The sequence below is a fragment of the Pristis pectinata genome, chromosome 6 (genome assembly GCF_009764475.1).
Source record: "Pristis pectinata isolate sPriPec2 chromosome 6, sPriPec2.1.pri, whole genome shotgun sequence".
Lineage (NCBI taxonomy): Eukaryota > Metazoa > Chordata > Chondrichthyes > Rhinopristiformes > Pristidae > Pristis > Pristis pectinata.
The window spans coordinates 100927180-100947007 of record NC_067410.1 but is presented as its reverse complement, the minus strand read 5'-3'; the positions used below and the strand labels follow the sequence as shown (position 1 = coordinate 100947007).

At 43.7% G+C, this 19828-nt stretch overlaps 1 protein-coding gene across 1 annotated transcript in view; it reads left to right on the top strand.

Annotated features, from left to right (window-relative positions):
• si:ch73-206p6.1 (phospholipid scramblase 1) overlaps positions 1-19828 on the top strand; it is a 46330-nt gene that overhangs the window by 14135 nt on the left and 12367 nt on the right. The window contains exons 2-4 of the mRNA XM_052017690.1: positions 5919-5962; positions 8993-9273; positions 13912-13954. Of these exons, the coding sequence (XP_051873650.1) occupies positions 5950-5962; positions 8993-9273; positions 13912-13954 (337 nt within the window). The 5' untranslated portion in view covers positions 5919-5949. The remainder of the gene's footprint in view (positions 1-5918; positions 5963-8992; positions 9274-13911; positions 13955-19828) is intronic.

Sequence of the window (19828 nt, the reverse complement as noted above, 5' to 3'; positions counted from 1 at the left end):
CAGATCCTCAGTATGTCTGTCTGGGAGGGTGTTACTGAGCTGTCCTCTTCCTTCAGGCTGTGGATCACAGAGCTCACCCTGTGAATCTTTTGGAAGAAGAAGCACGAGCACATCTCATCCTGCTCCACAAAGCAGGTGCTGAATTGGAAGATGATCTTGGAGGATTCAGAGGCAAAGAGCACAGCTTGGCAGCTCTTCACCTCTCGGAGTTCCTCTCTCACATCCACCCCCCTCAACTGCAGAAGGAGAAGTTGCTGCAAGTCTGTCTGGAGTGGCGCAATTCCCTCTGACTCTGTCTTGCTTCCTGAACACCTTTAAGGATGAAGAACCTCTGGATGTTCTCCTTGGTTGCCTCCCACCAGTGAATTGAAGAGTCAAAGAGGGGCTTTATGGTTCTCCAACCTGCGTAATCCCTCTTTAGTTTTGGGGTCAGCAGCTTGACATTCAACTTCCATGTCTCCCTGCCTGCCTTCTGGTCCTCCTGTAGGTGACAGGAGGCTCGAAGGAGGCAGTGGTCAGAGAAGAACACCGGCGTGACATCAGTGGATCTGACCATGACTGCGTTTGGTGAGAAGAAGTCTACCCGGGACCGTACTGAGTTGCCCGTTCCAGTCCAAGTGTTTTGTGGCTGTGTTTTGAAGGCGTCGCACAACTTTGAATCCTTAACCGTTCCCATCAGAAGTATGGAGCTGCTGTCCAGTCTCCTTCCAGCACTACCAGGTTGTCCAGCTGCATCGACGATGCAGTTGAAGTCACCGGCCAGAACGACTGGTGGGAACATCGCTAGCAGCGGTGGGAGCTGCTGGAGGACAACCAGCCACTCGCTCAGCATGGTCGAGGCGTACACATTGATGAGCCAGAGCGGAGTGTTACTGTACTTGACGTCTGCCATGAGGAGCCGCCCCCCCACCCCCCCACCACTTCTTTGACTTCAGTGATTGAGAAGTTGCCTCCTCATGGCAGAATACGCAGGCCGGATGCACAATTATCGTTCCCCACATAGACAATCCCTGGGACCACCATCGCGACCAACTCCAATGGTTGCGGAGGTGTGGCAGCCCGCACTCCTGTAGAAGAGTCATATCCACCTTGACCTTGGCGAGGCTTTGCAAGGCGTTAACACATCGAATGGGGCTCTTCACACTGCGCACGTTTAGAGATACCAGTTTTATCTCCATAGTTGTTGGGGTTCAGGATTCACAAATACAGTCCATTGTCAATCAGCCTGAGCCCTCATACCCACAGCCTTGGTGAGCTGCCTCACTGTTTTTGGGCTCAGGTACAGGGAATGGTCTCCCCCTGGGTGTGGCGATGATGGTGGTGTCACTGGGGGGAGATCGGTTTGTGTTCCAGGTCCGATCTCTGGCTCTGATTGTTCTGCACCCTCCTTCTCTCAGAGCTGGGGTGCATCGGATGCCGTACTGGTCCCGGTCTCCCGGAGCTGGTGGCTCATGGTCTCTGTACTGGTCCCAGTCTCCCAGAACTGGGGGGTCAAAGGTATCTGTACTGGTCTCAGTCTCCCGGAGCTAGAGGTGGCGGCAGGCTGAATTCTTCCCTTGCCCGTCTTTGTCTGTAGGCTCCCCTCCTCTTTGTCCCCTTCATTTTGATAGTCTTATCACCATGGGATAGAAGTTGTCCTTGAGCCTGTTGGTATGTGCCCTCAGTTTCCTGTATCTTCTGAATATGAACAGTGGATTAGCATCAGCAAGACATGGTGCTGGTGCAGGTCATTTCTGAGAGAGTGCGTCCTATTTCACCTTGCACTCCTTTGTAAACCACACAATGCAAGATCACGATATTAAACAGAGTTTTTCAAAACAGTGTAAGCTGCCATGTAACACTACTTCAAAAGTAGAAGGGAAATTTCTAGGCTAGTGTCTGGAGAAACGAAGCTTAGACCTCCTCCCTCGAGGTTCCTGGCTGTGCCTCTGATACCCAGTCTGTTAGCTGCAGATCACCCAGAACTAACTGCAGGACCACTGCACAATGTCATGAAGTTCCAAGCCCTGAGGTGGCAGTGGACATCACCCACTTCAGGTTGGGAGGAGCAGATTTCAGAATCAGCAATCAACCTCCAGGCTGTTGTGAAGCAGAGCAGAGAAGTTAGAATTAATGTGAGTGGCCCTTTAAATCGCGCAGCTGCAGAGCAAACAGATTGGGCTGAAAGTGCCCAGAGACAGATGTGCTTCAAAACAATATAATCTCACTTCAACTGTTACTGCTCTGAAACAGCATTGCATAAGTGAGAGAAGGTGGTGCTTGCCAATAATCAATTCCAGGTGGGTCAGTGTCTGAAGGGAAACCACTTGAAGAGTTTGATTAACTCCTGGGACAATTCCTGGAATTACTGTTCAAAAAAATAAGGGTAATCCATTTATGATAGAGATGTGGCTGTTTTTTTTCTGTCAGAGGGAGGGTCATTTAGTAAAACAATAATTGAAAACATTTGGGATTTCAGTGGTGCTGGATTAGCAAGTTTTCCAGACCATTGAATGTCATTCCCACATTCCAAAGACGCACGAGTTAGGAAGTTGTGGGCATGCTATGTCGGCGCCGGAAGTGTGGCAACACTTGCAGGCTTCCCCCAGAACACTCTATGCAAAAGATGCATTTCACCGTGTGTTTTGATGTACATGCGACTAATAAAGATATCTTATCTGATGAGAGAGGAGAGAAGAGAGAATGACCTGGGTGGGTGGGGTCTTTGATTATGCTGGCTGCTTCACCAAGGCAGAGGGAGGTATAAACAGAGTCCGTGGAGGGGAGGCTGGTTTCCGTGATGTCAGGTTTGTTGCCATTACAACACACCCTGGGTTGACCTGCATATAGCATGTACCCACGGTTTTCTCCATCACCTCAGAGGGTGGATAATGGCTCCATTTGCATCCACCCTTAACTTGACCTTCACCTGGCGCTTGCTAGTCCAGATCCCAAACAGGTCCTTGATGTCCAAGTAGCTTTCTGCTCCCTCAACATAATGAGCCAGGAAGGTGAGAACATCCACTACAGCCACACGTGGATTGAACGTGCGCACCGTTATCTCTCGCTCCTTCTGGGTGGGGAGGGTGAAGAGAAGCTGCACCTTCAGCAGTGACAGCGGAGCCTCATTCCCCTTCTCCCAAAAGTCCTGGAGCATCTTCTGCCATCCTGCCGGGTACTTGAAGGTACCATCAAAGTACCCATTACCTGGGAAGTCCTGGAGGCAGTAGATATCCTTTATTTTGAACTTGCAGCACTGCAGCAGGATCTTCTTGATGAAGAGGTCCCTGGTGAAGGGATTCTCCTCACTGAGGCCATTCACTGCCATTCTGACAGTGTTCCGATCCTGTGACCTTCTCCCTCGCTGCAGTCATCCTGATGGAGCTGGTTGGTTATAGCAGGTTCATGTTTACTCCTGGCAGCACATTCCAGGCACCTACCACTCTCTGTGCAAAAAAACTTGCCCCGCACATTCCCTTTAAACTTTCCCTCTATCACCTTAAAGCTATGATCTCTAGTATTCGACATATAAGATATCTTTATTAGTCACATGTATATTGAAACACACAGTGAAATGCATCTTTTGCGTAGAGTGTTCTGGGGGTAGCCCACATGTGTCGCCATGTTTCCGGCGCCAACATAGCATGCCCACAACTTCCTAACCCGTACGCTTTTGGAATGTGGGAGAAACCGGAGCACCCAGAGGAAACCCACACAGACACGGGGAGAACGTACAAACTTCTTACAGAGAGCGCCGGAATTGAACCCGGGTCGCTGGCACTGTAAAGTGTTACACTAACCGCTACACTACCGTGCCTGCACATCTACCCCGGGAAAAAGATTCTAGCCCTCTATCCTATGTGTGCCTCTCATAATTTTACTGGACATAGAGGGCTGGAGTCTGGTGGGGAAGCCCCTCAAACAACGGAAGGGTGTATCACCCCAAGGTCCACCCCAGTGGCAAAGATGTTATGTAAATAACTGTGTTAACACTATCTAATGTATGGACCAAATGACATGAAAAGTTGTGGAGTTTTGCACTGCGTTTATTCATTTTGCATATATAGTTTATTATGAATAAAGTTTATTTCTGAAATAAAAAAAACTTCTATCAGGTCTCCCCTCAGCCTCTGATGCTCCAGAGAAGACAGTCCAAGTTTGTTCAACCTAAATCCAACATCCCAGAGATGTATTGGTTGGCAGGTTCATTGGCACTGTAAATGACCCCTTCTTTAGCTGGGTGGTATGGGCGTGTGGTTGGGCATCTCAGAGAGAATAGGTTACAGGGAAATAAGTGGGGTTGATGGGATTGCTCTGAGAACCAGCGTAGATTTGCTGGGCTGAATGGACTCCTTTTACGTTGCAATAAAAGATGAGTATGAGAAATATCCTGGAATCATTTTCATAAATCTCTTCACCCTTCCTTAAAACTTTGATATCTTTCCCAGTGCCAAAGGTAGCCTTTGTTGAGTATAGGATGCAAAGTTCACTCCGGGAGTTACATCCTAATATTTCCTTCTTTTAGGCGTGAGGCCAAGAGTTCACTTGGGAAGGAGTTTATGTGTGTATTGTTACAATTTACGTTGTTAGCAAACATTATAAATTATAGAAGAATATCATTAGTCTGTGTGTATGAATACACATATTTTGGAGTGGTTTTCAACATGTTGCAAGAGGCCCACCAGTCTTAATTTTAGGGCTCACTTGAGCTGGGGTCGTGGAAGATGTCATGGGGGGAAGCAACTGCCTCTCCCTGCATCTCCCTCCCCTTCACTTGCTGCTCTACTCAGGTACCTTGTGATCCTTGTGAATGCAGGTACTCAGAGCTCAATGCCACATTCCAGTTTAAGAACTCACCATGAAATACGAGAAGTATACTGAACTTTTCTGTTTATGCAGTCAAGGATACTGTCCCTACTATTTAAATTGTCTCTTTGAATTGCCCTGGCAATTTAAAAGACATGTTTGCATAACACCAGCTATTTGTTCCCTTGAGTCATATACAATTGTGTCACTTAGTTTACATTGCCTCCGATTCCACTCTCATTGCCGAACATTTCCTTCCAGTTAAGAATGTTTCGGATCTGATTTAGTGACATTTTGCACTTAATGTACTGGTACAAATCTCTCACTTATCTCTCACCTCCAAGTGATTGAGGCAGTTCTAAATATTCTCGTGATTCTCCTAGTCAACAGCCTGCAAGTACTGATATAATGCCAGCATTTACCTGTTCTTTCTACAATCACAGCCTCCATCTTTTGGTGTGAAAGAATTCAAGAACTTGTATGAGCTGCTTTCTGGTTTAACCAGATTCAGTCTTCTGAGTGTGTGTCACAAACAGTGTGGAAACAGCAACTGCTTGTTGGGGGAGTGGTGTCCACTTACATCACATGAGCCACACTTATCCAGTGTCCTGTGTACCAGGTGGAGTGACTCATACTCAAGCCCTTCAGTGACTTCAACAAAACTATCTGGATTATCCAAATGTGCCTGTTTAATTGTACCTGTGGCTGAATAAATTATGCTGTGGCAACTGCCTTGTGTGTGGTGTAACATGCAAGAATTTGTTGTCACAATTCTTCTTGGACACTTGCAACTGAAGATTAGGACGTTTGGAATTTTTCTATTGGTATCAAAAGGACGTTCTGGGGTATTTGGTAAAGTAAAGACGTGAAATAATACAGGAAAAGGTTAATTAACTGTTCTAGGCTTGCCATTCAGTGCAATTGCTGGAAGCATTTATGCAGGTGAAACGTGTACATGCTGAGAGCTGTGTGCTGGAAGCAATTGGAGAGCTATTATTCAGTCACATTTACAGAGAAACTTCACATTGCATTTGACCAAAGGCTAAATCTCATTCAAAAAAAAATCTGTCTAAAAAGGAAGAAATGCAAATTAATTGAAAGTAATAGCAATCCTTTTTGTTTCCTTTCTTTAGTTGATTATTCTTAAAGAAGAAACATTGAGCGATGGCTACACCAGGTAGGAAATATTTAACATTCTGAACTTGGCTGAAATTCTAGTTAGTTTAAAAAAAACAGAAATGTTGCAGTTAATTTATTTAGTAATGAAAACAGAAGACATTGAGAGTGCACAGCAACATGTGGAGAAGGAAAAGGCAGTTTGAATCGTAATCAGATTTATTATCAGTGCCTTAAATGACATGAAATTTGTTGTTCTGCGGCAGCAGTGCAGTACAAAGACATACAATTACTATAAATTACAAAAATAAATAAATAGTGCAAAAAAAAGGAATAATGAGGTAGTGTTCATGGGTTTATGGTCCATTCAGATATCTGATGACAGAGGGGAAGAAGCTGTTCCTGAATCATTGAGTGTGGGTCTTCAGGCTCCTGTACCTCCTCCCCGGTGGTAGTAACAAGAAGAGGGCATGTCCCGGACGGTGAGGGTCCTTAGTGATGCCGCCTTCTTGAGGCACCGCCTCTTGAATGTGTCCTTGATGGCGGGGATGGTTGTGCCCGTGATGGAGCTGGCTCAGTCTACAACCTTCCATAGCCTCTTGCGATCCTGTGCATTGAAGCTGCCAGACTGTGATGCAACCAGTCAGAATGCTCTCCACTGTACATCCTGACTGATGTTTTACACAGGTGCTTTTTGATAGATGAATAGGCAGATAGACAGATGAATTCTTGCTCTGGCGCTGATCCTGTAACCGACTGATGCAATACGTGATACATGATAAAGTTAATGGAATATAAGTTCATTCCTGACCCTGCATGATTCAACTGGTTTGCACTTTTCACTTCTGTTGAAATCAAAGGATCAAAATATTCTGGAATTCATAAAACAAGCAGAGCTCTTAGCTCTACAATGTTGGACCCACTTGAGTCACCTGGTCCCAAATGAAAGATTTTATGCTTAGATGAAATTCTACCTAATGTCCAAAAATCTGAACATATTCCTTCAACAACTAATTAGACTGAGTATGCCAGTTGAACAAGAATTATACCTGCATTCATAGCAGTACAAGAAACCACTGTTTATGTTCAGGCAAAGGCTCCTTTCAAACAATTTCCACAAAACACCAAGGTTACAAAACTTATAACTTGAAAATGTTAGCTATCATATTGTGTTTAAACTTGTAACCATGAGAGTTTAATCTCATGCTTTTACCAATCCAATTAGCGCATAACCTTCACCAGAAAGAAACCTTCATTTGTTCACATACAGATGTCTCAATAGGCTGGTATAAAAGAAAACCTTGGGGAAGAGGGTTTTCCGGTAATCCACACCCTGGCATTCTTCTCCCACACACACTCACCTGTCCACACTGGTTTCTTTTCCCCTTGTTCATATCCTCCCCCTTCCCCACCTGGATCCATCTGCCCATCACTCCTCCCCATCTGGTTCCACCTATCACCGATCAGCCTCTGTCCCTCTCCTCCCTAGGACTGCTATGTTCTTACTCTTCCTCCTCAGTCCTGATGCAGAGTCTTAACCCAACACGTCAACATATACCTTTTGCCTCCACAGATGCTGCTTGACCCGCTGAGTTCATCCGGCGTTCTATTTTTTGATGCAATATGAGTAATTCATGACTCAAGTTAGGAATATGAAGTCTGTGCTCCTTGAACTAACCTAGTAATTCTGATGATCACTAGCTTTATGATCGTAGTGGAAGGGCAGAAGCAACAGATCAATAATTAATTATTCAGCCCATCCTTACCAAACCAATCAGAGATCTGAACGTTCCCCGTTGCGTGGTTCTTAAATTAATCCTTAAATGAACTTCTTCGATTACTTTATTACACATTTTGATAACACTTTAGCAAAGAACGTGTCTTGATATGGTCTAAAATTGCCATTCACAAGTTTTGACCCATGCACACTGCTTCTACCCCTGTAGCTCACTGGGTCAATCTTTATCACCCTCCATAAGATTATATCCCAGCTATATAATGGGCACAAACACAGTTAAGTAAACATTAATATTTGAATCAATGATAAAGTCCTGAACTGAAGTTAAATTACTTACTGGGAAAAAAAAACAAGATTGGATTACAGTGTAATAACTGTCTTAATACATGTGACTTCCCATGGATGTTATAACCAAATATGCTGAAACTTTCTTCCAATGTGTTGGCGAGCACAGTTGTTAAGTTACAGGACTACCATCTGTGGACCTGGACAATTGGTTTAGATGCATGAGATTGAATCCCACCAAAGCAATTGGACACTTAACTACAAGTAAATGAATAAATCTGGAAGGAAAAAAACGAGCATCATTACTGGTGACCAGGAAACTACTGGATTGTTGTAAAGTCCAATAAGATTCATGGACATCATTCAGGGAGGGAAATTTGTCTCCACCGCATTTCACCGTTAGCTGCCTCCTCAGATCGGGGGTAATTAGAGTTGACAAAAAAGATAGTTATTGCCAGCTAGATCCACATCCCCACAATAAATAAATAAGTAATTATTCCCCTGTGTACTGTAAACCTCATTTGACTTAAATGCAGTTGTGACGGGAGGAGATCATTCTTCATCCAAGAAAGGCAAAAAATCTACCCACAGGAGAAGGACGAGAAAGGACTTAGTAGTTCAGGTCTTGATTATATAGCTTTCATGGGTTAGCTTAGTTCTCACAGATTTAACAGCATGTGGCAGCTGGAAGGCAGCCGAAAGAGAAATAATAAGTGCTTGGATTTTGGGATAGTTAGAGTGAAATATTAGCATTCATTTTAACCAAATGTTCACTGTAGTGCAAAATTACAAATGGACCCAAATCCATCCCAGCTTCATTAGGTGGTCAGCTTAAAGTCAGATCTCTAAAGGTTTCGATGTTAATGCTCAAAATCATTTTTAGAAATCCCACACTGTATTTTGTTGTCATCTCACTGAAGTTCTAAGATTGCAATTGTTTAATGTTCATATTAGACAAAATACTTGATGGACTAATAACACTTTTTGAATTCAGTAGATGATTTTATAACTTGTGATAAGAATTGATTTGTAAAAGTGTTGGTTGTTTTTTGAATATTATTCTCTTAGGAATTGATTCTCAGCAAACTAATCTACCTGGGACCTATCCACCTGGGACCTATCCACCTGGGGCCTGCCCACCTGGGGCAGATCCATCGGGAGCCTATCTCCCTGCAACCTATCCACCTGGAGCCTATCCACCCGGGGCCTGTCCTCCTGGAGCCTGTCCACCCGGAGCCTATTATGCCCCTCAGGTTCCTCCAGGAGTAAAAGGAGAAAGTGATATCCAGATGATGTCAATGCCAATTGGCAACCCAAATTGCCCACCAGGCTTGGAGTATCTTACACAGGTAAATGAATGAAAACGGACTGTAAGAACTGTTACACGTGCATGAACAAGAAAAGACAAATAAGGGCAAGTGTGGGCCCCTTGCAGGTGGAGAGAGAATAAGGAATAGGGAAATGGCAGAGGAATTAAACATAACCCAGAGGGGTAATCTATGCATGGAGCCAGGGGATGTGAGTGAGATCCTAAATTATTACTTCCCATCAGTATTCACCAGGTAGAAGGGCTTGGAGGCTAGAGAGTTAAGGGAGGGGTCAACTGATATTCTGGAGCACATTTGTATCAGAAAGTAAGAAATGCAAGAAATATTGGGGCAGCTTAGGTTGGATAAATCTCCAGCGCCAGACAGGAGCTATCCCAGGATGCTAAGGGGAGCAAGGGAGATTACTGGGAGCTCTAATGGAGATTTTTGTATCTTTGTTAGCCACAGGTGAGATATCAGAGGACTGGAAGGTAGATAATGCTGTCCCTTTGCTCAGAAAGTTAGGGATAAGCCTGGAAACTACAGGCTGGTGAGCTTTAAATCAGTGGTTGTGAGATTGTTGGAGAAGATTTGTGTTGGACAGGATTTGTGTTTCCTTGGAAAGGCAGAAACTGATCAGGAGTCAGTACGGTTTTGTGCAGGAGAGATCACGTCTCACAAATCTGATCGAGCTTTTGACAAGGTAACCAAGGACATTGATGAAGGCAGGTTGGAAAAGGTTGTCTGAATGTGCTTCAGCAAGGCTTTTGACAAGGTCTCGCAACGTAGGGTGGTCCAGAAGGTTGAAGTACATGGTATCCAAGGCGTGTTGGTGAACTGGATCCAAAATGGCTTGGTGATAGGGGGCAGAGGGTAATGGTAGATGGATATTTTATTGCGTGGAAATCAGTAACAAATGATGTCATCTACTGCAGGGATTGGTGCTGGGACTTCTGTTTGTAATATATAGGGATATAATTAGTAAGCTTGCAGATGGCACAAAAGTTGGCAGAGTCATAGATAATGAAGCAGGTTGTTTAAAGATACAGCGGGGACATAGTTCGGCTGGCAAGTTGGGTGGAGTGGTGTGCAAATGGCATTTACTCCAGACAAATGCAAGGTAGTGCACTTTGGGAGGCCCAATTATGTTAGAACATATAAAGTAAATGGCAGGAGCCTTAGGAGCGTCGATGTGCAGAGAGACCTTGGTGTGCAAGTCCATAACTCCCTGAAAGTGGTGACAGAGGTGGATAGGGTAGTGAAGAAGGCATTTGGTATGTTTGCTTTCAGAGGCCGAGGCATTGAGTTTAAGAGTCAGGATGTCATGTTGAAGCTGTACAAAACATTGGTTAGACCGTACTTAGAATATTGCATATAGTTCTGGTTGGTGCACTACAGGGAGGATGTGGTAGCAGTAGAGAGAGTGCAGGAGAGATTCACCAGGATGTTGCCTGGAATGGAGGGCTGTAGTTATATGGAAAGATTGGATAGGCTGGGTTTATTCTCACTGGATTTACTTTGGATTCTCACAAAATTATGATGGGCACAGACAGGGTAAACTGCAGGAATCTTTTCCCTTACAAGAGGCGACTAAAACATGAGGACATAGATTTAAGGTAAGGAGGAAGAGATCTGAGGGGAGCATTCTTCACCCAGAGACAGTGAGTACCTGGAATGCACTGTTGGAGAGACTGGTGGAAGCAGAGTCACTAAACAGTCTATAAGAAACGTCCAGATCAGCACTTGAATTGCCTAGGCATTGAAGGCTACAGGTCAAATGCTGGAGGATGGGATTAATTCGAGTAGGTGCCCATTGGTCAGTGTGGATGTGGTGGGCCAAACAACCTGTTTCCATGCTGTATGACATAATGCGGTAAAGGGAACCAGTGAATGTGGTGTATCTGGAATTTTGGAAAACATTTGATAAGTTCCTGTGCAAGAGTGAAATTGGGAGTACAGAGGAGGTTGCAAAGAAGCTTTAAGAAGACATGGAGCAACTGAGTGAGTGAACATGGCAAATGGAATACAATGAGGAAAAATGTGAGGTCGTCCACTTTGGTGCACATAACAGAAAAGCAGGGTACCTCACCGGCACCTCACCATACTTGTCACTTGAGTATTTGTAAAATGGTGACAGATTGGATAGTGATGGTGTTGAAAAAGACCCATGTATGATTGTACAGAAGACGGTAAAGGCGCACATGCAGGTGAAGCAAGCGATTAGAAGGCAAGTGGTATATTAGCCTTTATTCTGAGATGATTTCAACGCAGGAGTGGGGAAATCTTACTGCACCTTTATCAGGCCTTGGTGAAACCACATGTGGAGGGAGTACTGTGTGCTGTTTTGGTTTCCTTATCAAAGGAAGGATGTGTGTGCCATGGAGAGAATGGAGCAAAGATTAACTAGACTGGCTGTAGGGGTGGTGGATTTGATGTATAGGATAGGTTGAATAGATTGGGACTGTATTCTCTTGTGGTTAGAAAAATGAAAGGAGATCTCATCAAAACACACAAAATGTTTAAAGGGCTTGACAGACTAAATTTGGGGAGGTTGTTTCCCCTTACTGAGGAGTGTAGTGTGGGAGGGGTGGGGTAATGGTTTCAGAATACAGGGTAGGCTGTTTAGGACTGATGGAGATGAAGATAAATTTCTTCACTCAGAGAGTGGCGAACCTTTGGATTTCTTAACCCCAGAAAACAGTGGAGGCTCATTCATTGCGTTCATTCAAAGTAAAGATTGGTCATTTTTGGCCATGAAAAGAATGAAGAGATATGGGGATAGTGCTGGAAAATGGCATGGAGAAAGCAGATCAGCCATGATCTCAATGAATACCAGAGCAGGCTCGGAGGACTGGACAGCCCACTCCTGAGCCTGTTCCCTATGTTCATTTGTTCACACGATCTCTACCTAACAAAGTCTGCATTATCTATTGAAAACACCCAACACGGGCAAATGGGACTAGTTTAAGTGGGCACCTTGGTCAGCAGGGAAGAGTTGGGCTGAAGGGCCTGTTTCCATGCTATAGTAGTCTCTGACTCTATGGAGATCTCTTTGGTTCTTTGAAGACTGCTGTATTGAAGATACAATTAAAATGTCATTTTGGTTGGATTAACATTTGTATATGCTCAGGAAATAGATAATAATTGATAGCTTAAAAGGTGTGTTTGGCATTAATTAAAAAATGATTATTAAGCTTCTGTCCTGACTGCAGCAATGCTGAGGTGCCAATTTTAAGGTACAATCCCATTGCCACAATTAATAGAAGCTGCAAAATTTACTTTGATCCCTCACGGCCTGAGTAAACAGAACTTCAGCAGCTACCCCTATCCTACCTTATACCTGTATCAGCTGACTGATCCAATTTTAATAGTACACTTCAGAGGAGGAACTAAAAGCTTTTAACTTTCCTGGACCCTGCTCTCTGTTGAACTAAGTCATACCCATGCCATGTGTAAACAGACTCCTTCATGTACATGTCAAAGCAATTTCACTACAGATCCAAATTTCATGGCCTTTGTAATAAGGCAACCAGAGAGACAATGCATGTCTAAGCCAATCTGAATAATTTCCAAATAATCTGCTTTGAAGGTGTTTTCACACCGTGTTGGATTTCTTCAGGTATCAGATACCCAGCTGAACAAACAAAAGGTCACAGATAATAGGTATCATCCACAGTACTCTTGGGAACAAAGCAAAACAAAGAATCAGATCCCAGACAATTCAGGCAATGAACATCCACTGACTGGTGACACCAGCAGTTATGTCCAACCGTGTTAACTCTATTGAAGTTGGGCAGGCACGGTAGTGTAGCGGTTAGCGTAACGCTTTACAGTGTCAGCGACCTGCATTCAATTCTGGCTGCTGTCTGTAAGGAGTTCGTACGTTCTCCCATGTCTGCATGGGTTTCCTCCAGGTACTCCGGTTTCCTCCCACATTCCAAAGACGTACGGGTTAGGAAGTTGTGGGCATGCTATGTTGGCACAGGAAGCATGGCGACACATGTGGGCTGCCCCCAGAAACTACGCAAAAGATGCATTTCACTGTGTGTTTTGATGTACATGTGACTAATAGATATCTTATAACCAAATATTGCACCATTTATGTTGATTATACAGGTATGATTATAATAGCAGGAAACATAACAAGAGAGATGACAGTGACTTGTTTGTATGTGTGAAAGGCACCAAAATCAGTGATTTTCTTGTTGATAGGATAAGTATGTGTGCTAAAGTTATTCCATATGACAAAGTAGTTGTGGAAACTCAGCAAAAGTGGTACAAACAGAACAAAAGGAAAATGGGATTAGTGCAGATAAACATTTTGGTCGGCATGGATGAGTTGGACAGAAGGGTCTGTTTCCGTTCTGTATAACACCATGAATCAATGCATCTTAGCAAAGATCCATCTGTGAAAAGCAATGCTAATATCAGACATTTTAACACATGTGTAGCAGAGACTTGAATTGGGGTTCAAACTTATTAAGCATTTGTATGAGAACAGCATTAATCAGAATTCATTCTGTCAAGATGTTTGAAGAAAAACAACGCTGTGAAAGTTATCAATTCAGCTTGCACTGTGTCAAAATAAAATGTTGAGAATGTTATGTCACTAATCTCCTGTTCTCTGCAGTTCAGTCTATTGTAATTCATTTCTATTGTAATGTTATATTTCTGTCATAGATCGATCAGCTTCTAGTTCATCAGCAGGTGGAATTGTTGGAAGGTAGGTTGTTATCGGGATAAAGCAGGGGGTGAAACCAATCTTGAACAATTGTGCTAAACAAAGTCTAGCAAATCAGCAGACTGTTTTACATTTTACAATATTTACTTTAAGTGTACTCCCATTTCAATGTTGCCTTATCACTCACCATGCTTTGTTTCTTTTTACTGTTAGGATGACATCCTTTTTATAAAGAAGCCTTTGCAGGAATCAGTAATCCTTGATGGCAGCTTTTCCACATGATGATTAATCATAGAATTATAGAATTGCTTCTGCACAGAAGGATGTCATTTGGCCCATGTAGTCCATACTAGCTGCTTATAGATATACAGTATCACTCTGGAAGGTACTGAAAGATAAATGAATGAAGTGCTTTATTAAACAAAAGAAATGAGAGAGATACAGAGACAGAGAGAAAGATAGAGATAGAGAGACTGAGACAAAGACAGAGACAGTGTTTCTTCTCTGTGTTCTAACCACCAAACAGCAATCTGGTTCAGCCCAGTTCAACATGAACAGTGTAATAATGCACATAGAGGTACAATCCCAAAAATATATATGCCACATTGTTACAGTAGAGCAATCTCACTACCCCACTCTTCCCCTATTGCCCTGAAATACCTTTGCCTTCAAGTCCCAGTTCCCCTTTGAAAACTTTAAAGAGTTTTGTTTCCACCATCCTACAGATAACAAATTCCAGACCATAACCTCTTTCTAAGTAAAAGAGTTTTTTCTTCAAATTGCCCTTTATCAGCCCTTTATATTGCCCTTCACAGACAGAATATTTTTCCCAGAGTAGAAATGTCAAATACTAGAGGACAAACATTTCAGGTGAGAGGGGTTTAAAGGAGATGTGCGGGGCAAGCTCTTTACACAGAGACTGGTGGGTGCCTGGAACGGGTTGTCTGGAGGAGTGGTGGAAATAGATACAATAGTGCTGTTGAAGAGGCTGTTAGATGGACCTGTGAATACGCAGGGAATGGAGGGGTATGGATCATGTGCAGGCAGAAGAAATTTAGTACAATTAGGTATTGTGTTCGGTGCAGACATTGTGGGCCAAAGGGCCTGTTCCTGTTCTTATACCTTTTGCCCATATTTTTAAATCCATGCCCCTCCAGTCCTTGAAACATCCATCAATGCAAACATTTACCGCACCTAAATTGGATCAGTTGTGGTCTTATTGAATAGCAAAGACAGTTGAACTACTCCTACTCCCGCTCCTCATGTTTTAAACCAATCAGGATATTAAGCACTCTGTCAAATCTTTTCTCAGCTTCCTCTGCTGGAGAACAACTCCGACTTCTCAAGCAAAACCTTGTGGCTGAAATCCTTCATCCCTGGCATCATCCGTGACAATCCTTTCTGAACCCTTTCCAGGACCTCCACACCCTTGTGGACTTAATGCTCTAGTAATGGCCTAACAAGTGTTTTGCACAGCTTCGGCATAACCTGCCTGCATTTTTACTTTTGGTCTCTACTTAGGAATCTCTGGATCCCATGCTTACTAACTATTTTTTCATCATGCCATTCTTTTTTCAGGGACTATTGTACTCCCAGGTCCTACTGTTCCTTTACAAATATATTAAATATTCCATATTGTCTCTCATTATTTATGCCAATGTGTATCATTGTGTATTAAATTTCAGTGCATATTAAGTTTCAACTAACGTTTGTCTCAAATCAGCCTGCCGTCCATATCTTCTCACAGTCTATTCCCATCCTCCTCACTACCGACCATACCTCCAATTTTTATGCCATCTGCAAAGTTAGACCTTGTATTGGTATTGGTATTGGTATTGGTTTATTATTGTCACTTGTACCGAGGTACAGTGAAAAACTTGTCTTACAAACCGATCGTACAGGTCAATTCATTACACAGTGCAGTTACATTGAGTTAGTACAGAGTGCATAGATGTAGTACAGGTAAAAACAATAACAGTACAGAGTAAAGTGTCACAGCTACAGAGAAAGTGCAGTTCAATAAGGTACAAGGTCACAACAAGGTAGATCGTGAGGTCATAGTCCATCTCATTGTATAAGGGAACCGTTCAATTGTCTTATGACAAGTGTGTACCTTGCACACACTCAGGAGATTCAGAATTGGCTTGCCCATAGAAGATAGAGGGTGGTGGTAGATGGAGCGTATCCTGCCTGGAGATTGGTGACCAGTGGTGATCTGCAGGGATCTCTTCTGTCGTGATTTTTATCAATGACTTGGATGAAGATGTGGAAGGGTAGGTTAGTAAGTTTGCTGATGATACAAAGTTTGGTGGTGTTGTGGATAGTGTAGAAGGTTGCTGTAGATTACAACAGGATATTGATAGAATGCAGAACTGGGCTGAGAAGTGGCAGATGGAGTTCAACCCAGATAAGTGTGAAGTGATAAGGGAGATTGAATTCGAAGGCAGAATACAAGGTTAATGGCAGGACTCGCAGTGCGGAGGAACAGAGGGATCTTGGGATCCAGGTCCATAGATCCCTCAAAGTTGCTGCGCAGGTCAATAGGGTTGTTAAGAAGGCATATGGAGTGTTGGCCTTCATTAGTCAGGGTATTGAGTTCAAGAGCCACAAGGTGATGTTGCAGCTCCATAGAACTCAGGTTAGACCACACTTGGAGTATTGTGTTCAGTTCTGGTCACTTCATTATAGGAAGGAGGTGGAATTTTAGGGAGGGTGCAGAGGAGATTTACCAGGATGTTGCCTGGATTGGAGAGCATGTCTTATGAGGATAGGTTGAGTGAGCTACGGCTTTTCTCTTTGGAGAGAAGGAGGATGAGAGGTGACTTGATAGAGGTGTACAAGATGATAAGAGGCATAGATCGAGTGGACAGTCAGAGACTTTTTCCCAGGGCAACAATGGCTAACACGAGGGGACATAATTTTAAGGTGATTGGAGGAAGGAATAGGGGAGATGGCAGGGGTAAGTTTTTTTACACAGAGAGTGGTGGGTGTGTGGAATGCACTGCCTGCAGAGGTTGTGGGGGCAGATACATTGGGGACATTTAAGAGACTCTTAGATGGACACATGAATGATAGAGAAATGGGGAGCTATATGGGAGGGAAGGGATAGATAGATCTTAGAGCAGGATAAAATGTCGGCACAACATTGTGGACTGAAGGGCCTGTACTGTGCTGTAGTGTTCTATGTTCTATGTCCAAGAATTATGTTCAAGTAAGTCAGTTGCCCCAGCACTAATTTCTGGGGATTACCACTGTTTACCATCCTCCAGTGTGAAAAACAACCATATACTACAACTCTGTTTTCTATTCCTCAGCTAATTTCCCATCCATGCTGCTAGTGCTGAGACTGTGCTTGCTTCTATAGAACTAGTACTCCCTCTCCTGATCTTATTTTAATCTACAACTCTGCATTCCACTCTTACATACAGAGTCACAGGAAAGAGGTTCTGATCCCAGAAAATAAGAAAGGCTAGCTGGAAATTTTGAATCTGCAAGGCAAAACTTTCAGTGTTTACATATACAAACAGCCCAACAAATCAATTAGAGCAAGAAGGCCATTCAGCCCATCAAATTAGTTCCACCATATCATAAGGTTCTGGGTGATCTGATTGCAATCTCAACTGCACGTTGTTGTCTACCCATGGTGATCTTTCACCCCCTTGTGTTTATCTGCCTCTGTCTTAAAAGTACATATGTGGGGGGGGGGGGGGGGGGGTGCGGAGTGCATTGCAGTGAACGTGAATACATAGGATACATAGGTGAGGCCTGGGCTTAAGATCCGGGATAAATGCAAACACTTTGGGACATCACCACCAACGTTCTGAGTTAACTCAACATTTTAGATTCTGCACACACCTTTCCATGAGAGGCATTTTGTCATTTTCAAGTTGTTAAATTCTCAGTTAGATTTCCAGTAAATACTCACTACTCATGGCTGACACTTTACTGCTTGTTCACAGTACTCATCCTGAGAGGTTACTTTAATTAATTTTACAAATTACCTTTCATGGTTTGTCACTTTCATCCCCGCTTTGTTGGCTATAATGCTCTGATTGGTCTGACCAGCAAGCGTGCCACAGGCATTCTACTTTGGACCTCTGATTATGATTATGACGACCAGAATACTTACCACGGCAACAGCCTGTCAGCCACGGGCTTGGAGCAGGCCCGTGGCTGACAGGCTGTTGCCGTGGTAAGTCTAGGCAGAGAGCCAGGACTTGCAAAAGGCTGTAACCCTGACACAGGCCAAGAATAAGCTCCCTCAATATGTCAGGTCGCTCTGCGTCTGAAGAGCCTCCAGCGTGTTGAATCAGGTGGAATAGACACATGCAGTCTATTGACAACAGGGTCAGAGGTCAAATGCCCCCCCTCTCCCCACAACTGCTATCAGAGTCATCCACGCCCCCAACCTCCTTGTCTCAAGATCCTTTAGGACTTCCGCCAGGGGGCTTTGCAGGTTCCTGCAGTCAGTGGCACACAGTGACATTAGATGGATAACTAACCAGTTACAGGCTGCCAGGTTTGCTCTTCCTATTGGCTTCACACCAATGCAGGGAGTTTGCACACAGGCGATGCTACATCCTCTGGGGGCGTTCATTGACATGAGAGCTTCCAGTCCACCAACGTGCAGTTGTTGTGCAGCCATTGCATTGCCTACCTGCAGTTGTGCAGCTGCCATGATGCTTTATCCTATCTCTCCCCTTTGTTCAGACTGGCTGCACAAAGATGAGCGATGGCCATTTAATGGCTCACGATACCCCTCAGAGATCTGAGAAATGGGATACAGGAGCAAAATGGCAAAAGCCATCTGAGAACCCTGTGAGACAGAACAAGTCTTCAGCGCGCTGATGATGATTCAGCCAAGCTTTCAGCTGCCAAAAGTTCTAAGTTAAATCTTATTGCCTTTCTACCTCTTTTTCCATCCGTACAACACTCCTTACAACTTGTGTCTCACATTAAGCAACTCACTCAGATGAAGGGTCATTCACCTGAAACATTAACCCTGTTCCTCTCTCCACAGACGCCACCTGACATGTTTTTACAGACTCTTCTGTTTTTGTGACATGTAACTTTGACATCTTGGATACTTTTTTCACTCACGTTAACACTGCTTTTACTTTCTTCATGGCTGTGCTGTCTGTAACTTGGGATCTGTTCTAGAAAAACTCTGCAGAAAGCAAAAATCAACAAAAGATTAAATGCTTTAGTTAAAACAAAACTTCAAAAATTCTCACTCTGTTCTCAATTTAAAAAGATAACTTTTTTAATGACTTGAAAAGGAACTTTTCATTTGCTGTGTCAAAACCTTCCATACTTTAAAAGATCTTGAAGGAACCATCTCTTAGTACACAAGCGTCAATTATTTCAAAGCTGTTTTCGGTTTTGGTCACGGCATTATAGGAAGGATGTGGAGGCATTGGAGAGGGTGCAGAGGAGATTTACCAGGATGCTGCCTGGATTAGAGTGTATGGAATATGAGGAGAGGCTTAAGGTGCTAGGGCTTTATTCACTGGAAAGGAGGAGGATGAGAGGAGACATGATAGAGGTATAAAAAATATTGAGAGGAATAGATAGACAGCCAGTGCCTCCTTCCCAGGGCACCAATGCTCAAGACGAGAGGGCATGGCTTTAAGGTTATGGGTGGGAGGTTCAGGTGAGATGTCAGGGGGAGGTTTTTCACCCAGAGAGTGGTTGGTGCATGGAATGCACTACCTGGGGTGGTGGTGGAGGCAGATACATTGGACAGGTTCAAGAGTTTGTTGGATAGGCATATGGAGGAGTGTGGGATGGGGGAATATGCGGGAAGAAAGGGTTAGATAGTGTGAGGGTGGTTTGATGGACGGCACAACATGGTGGGCCGAAGGGCCTGTTTTGTGCTGTATGGTTCTATGGTTCTATGATTTAATTGCAGGTTTT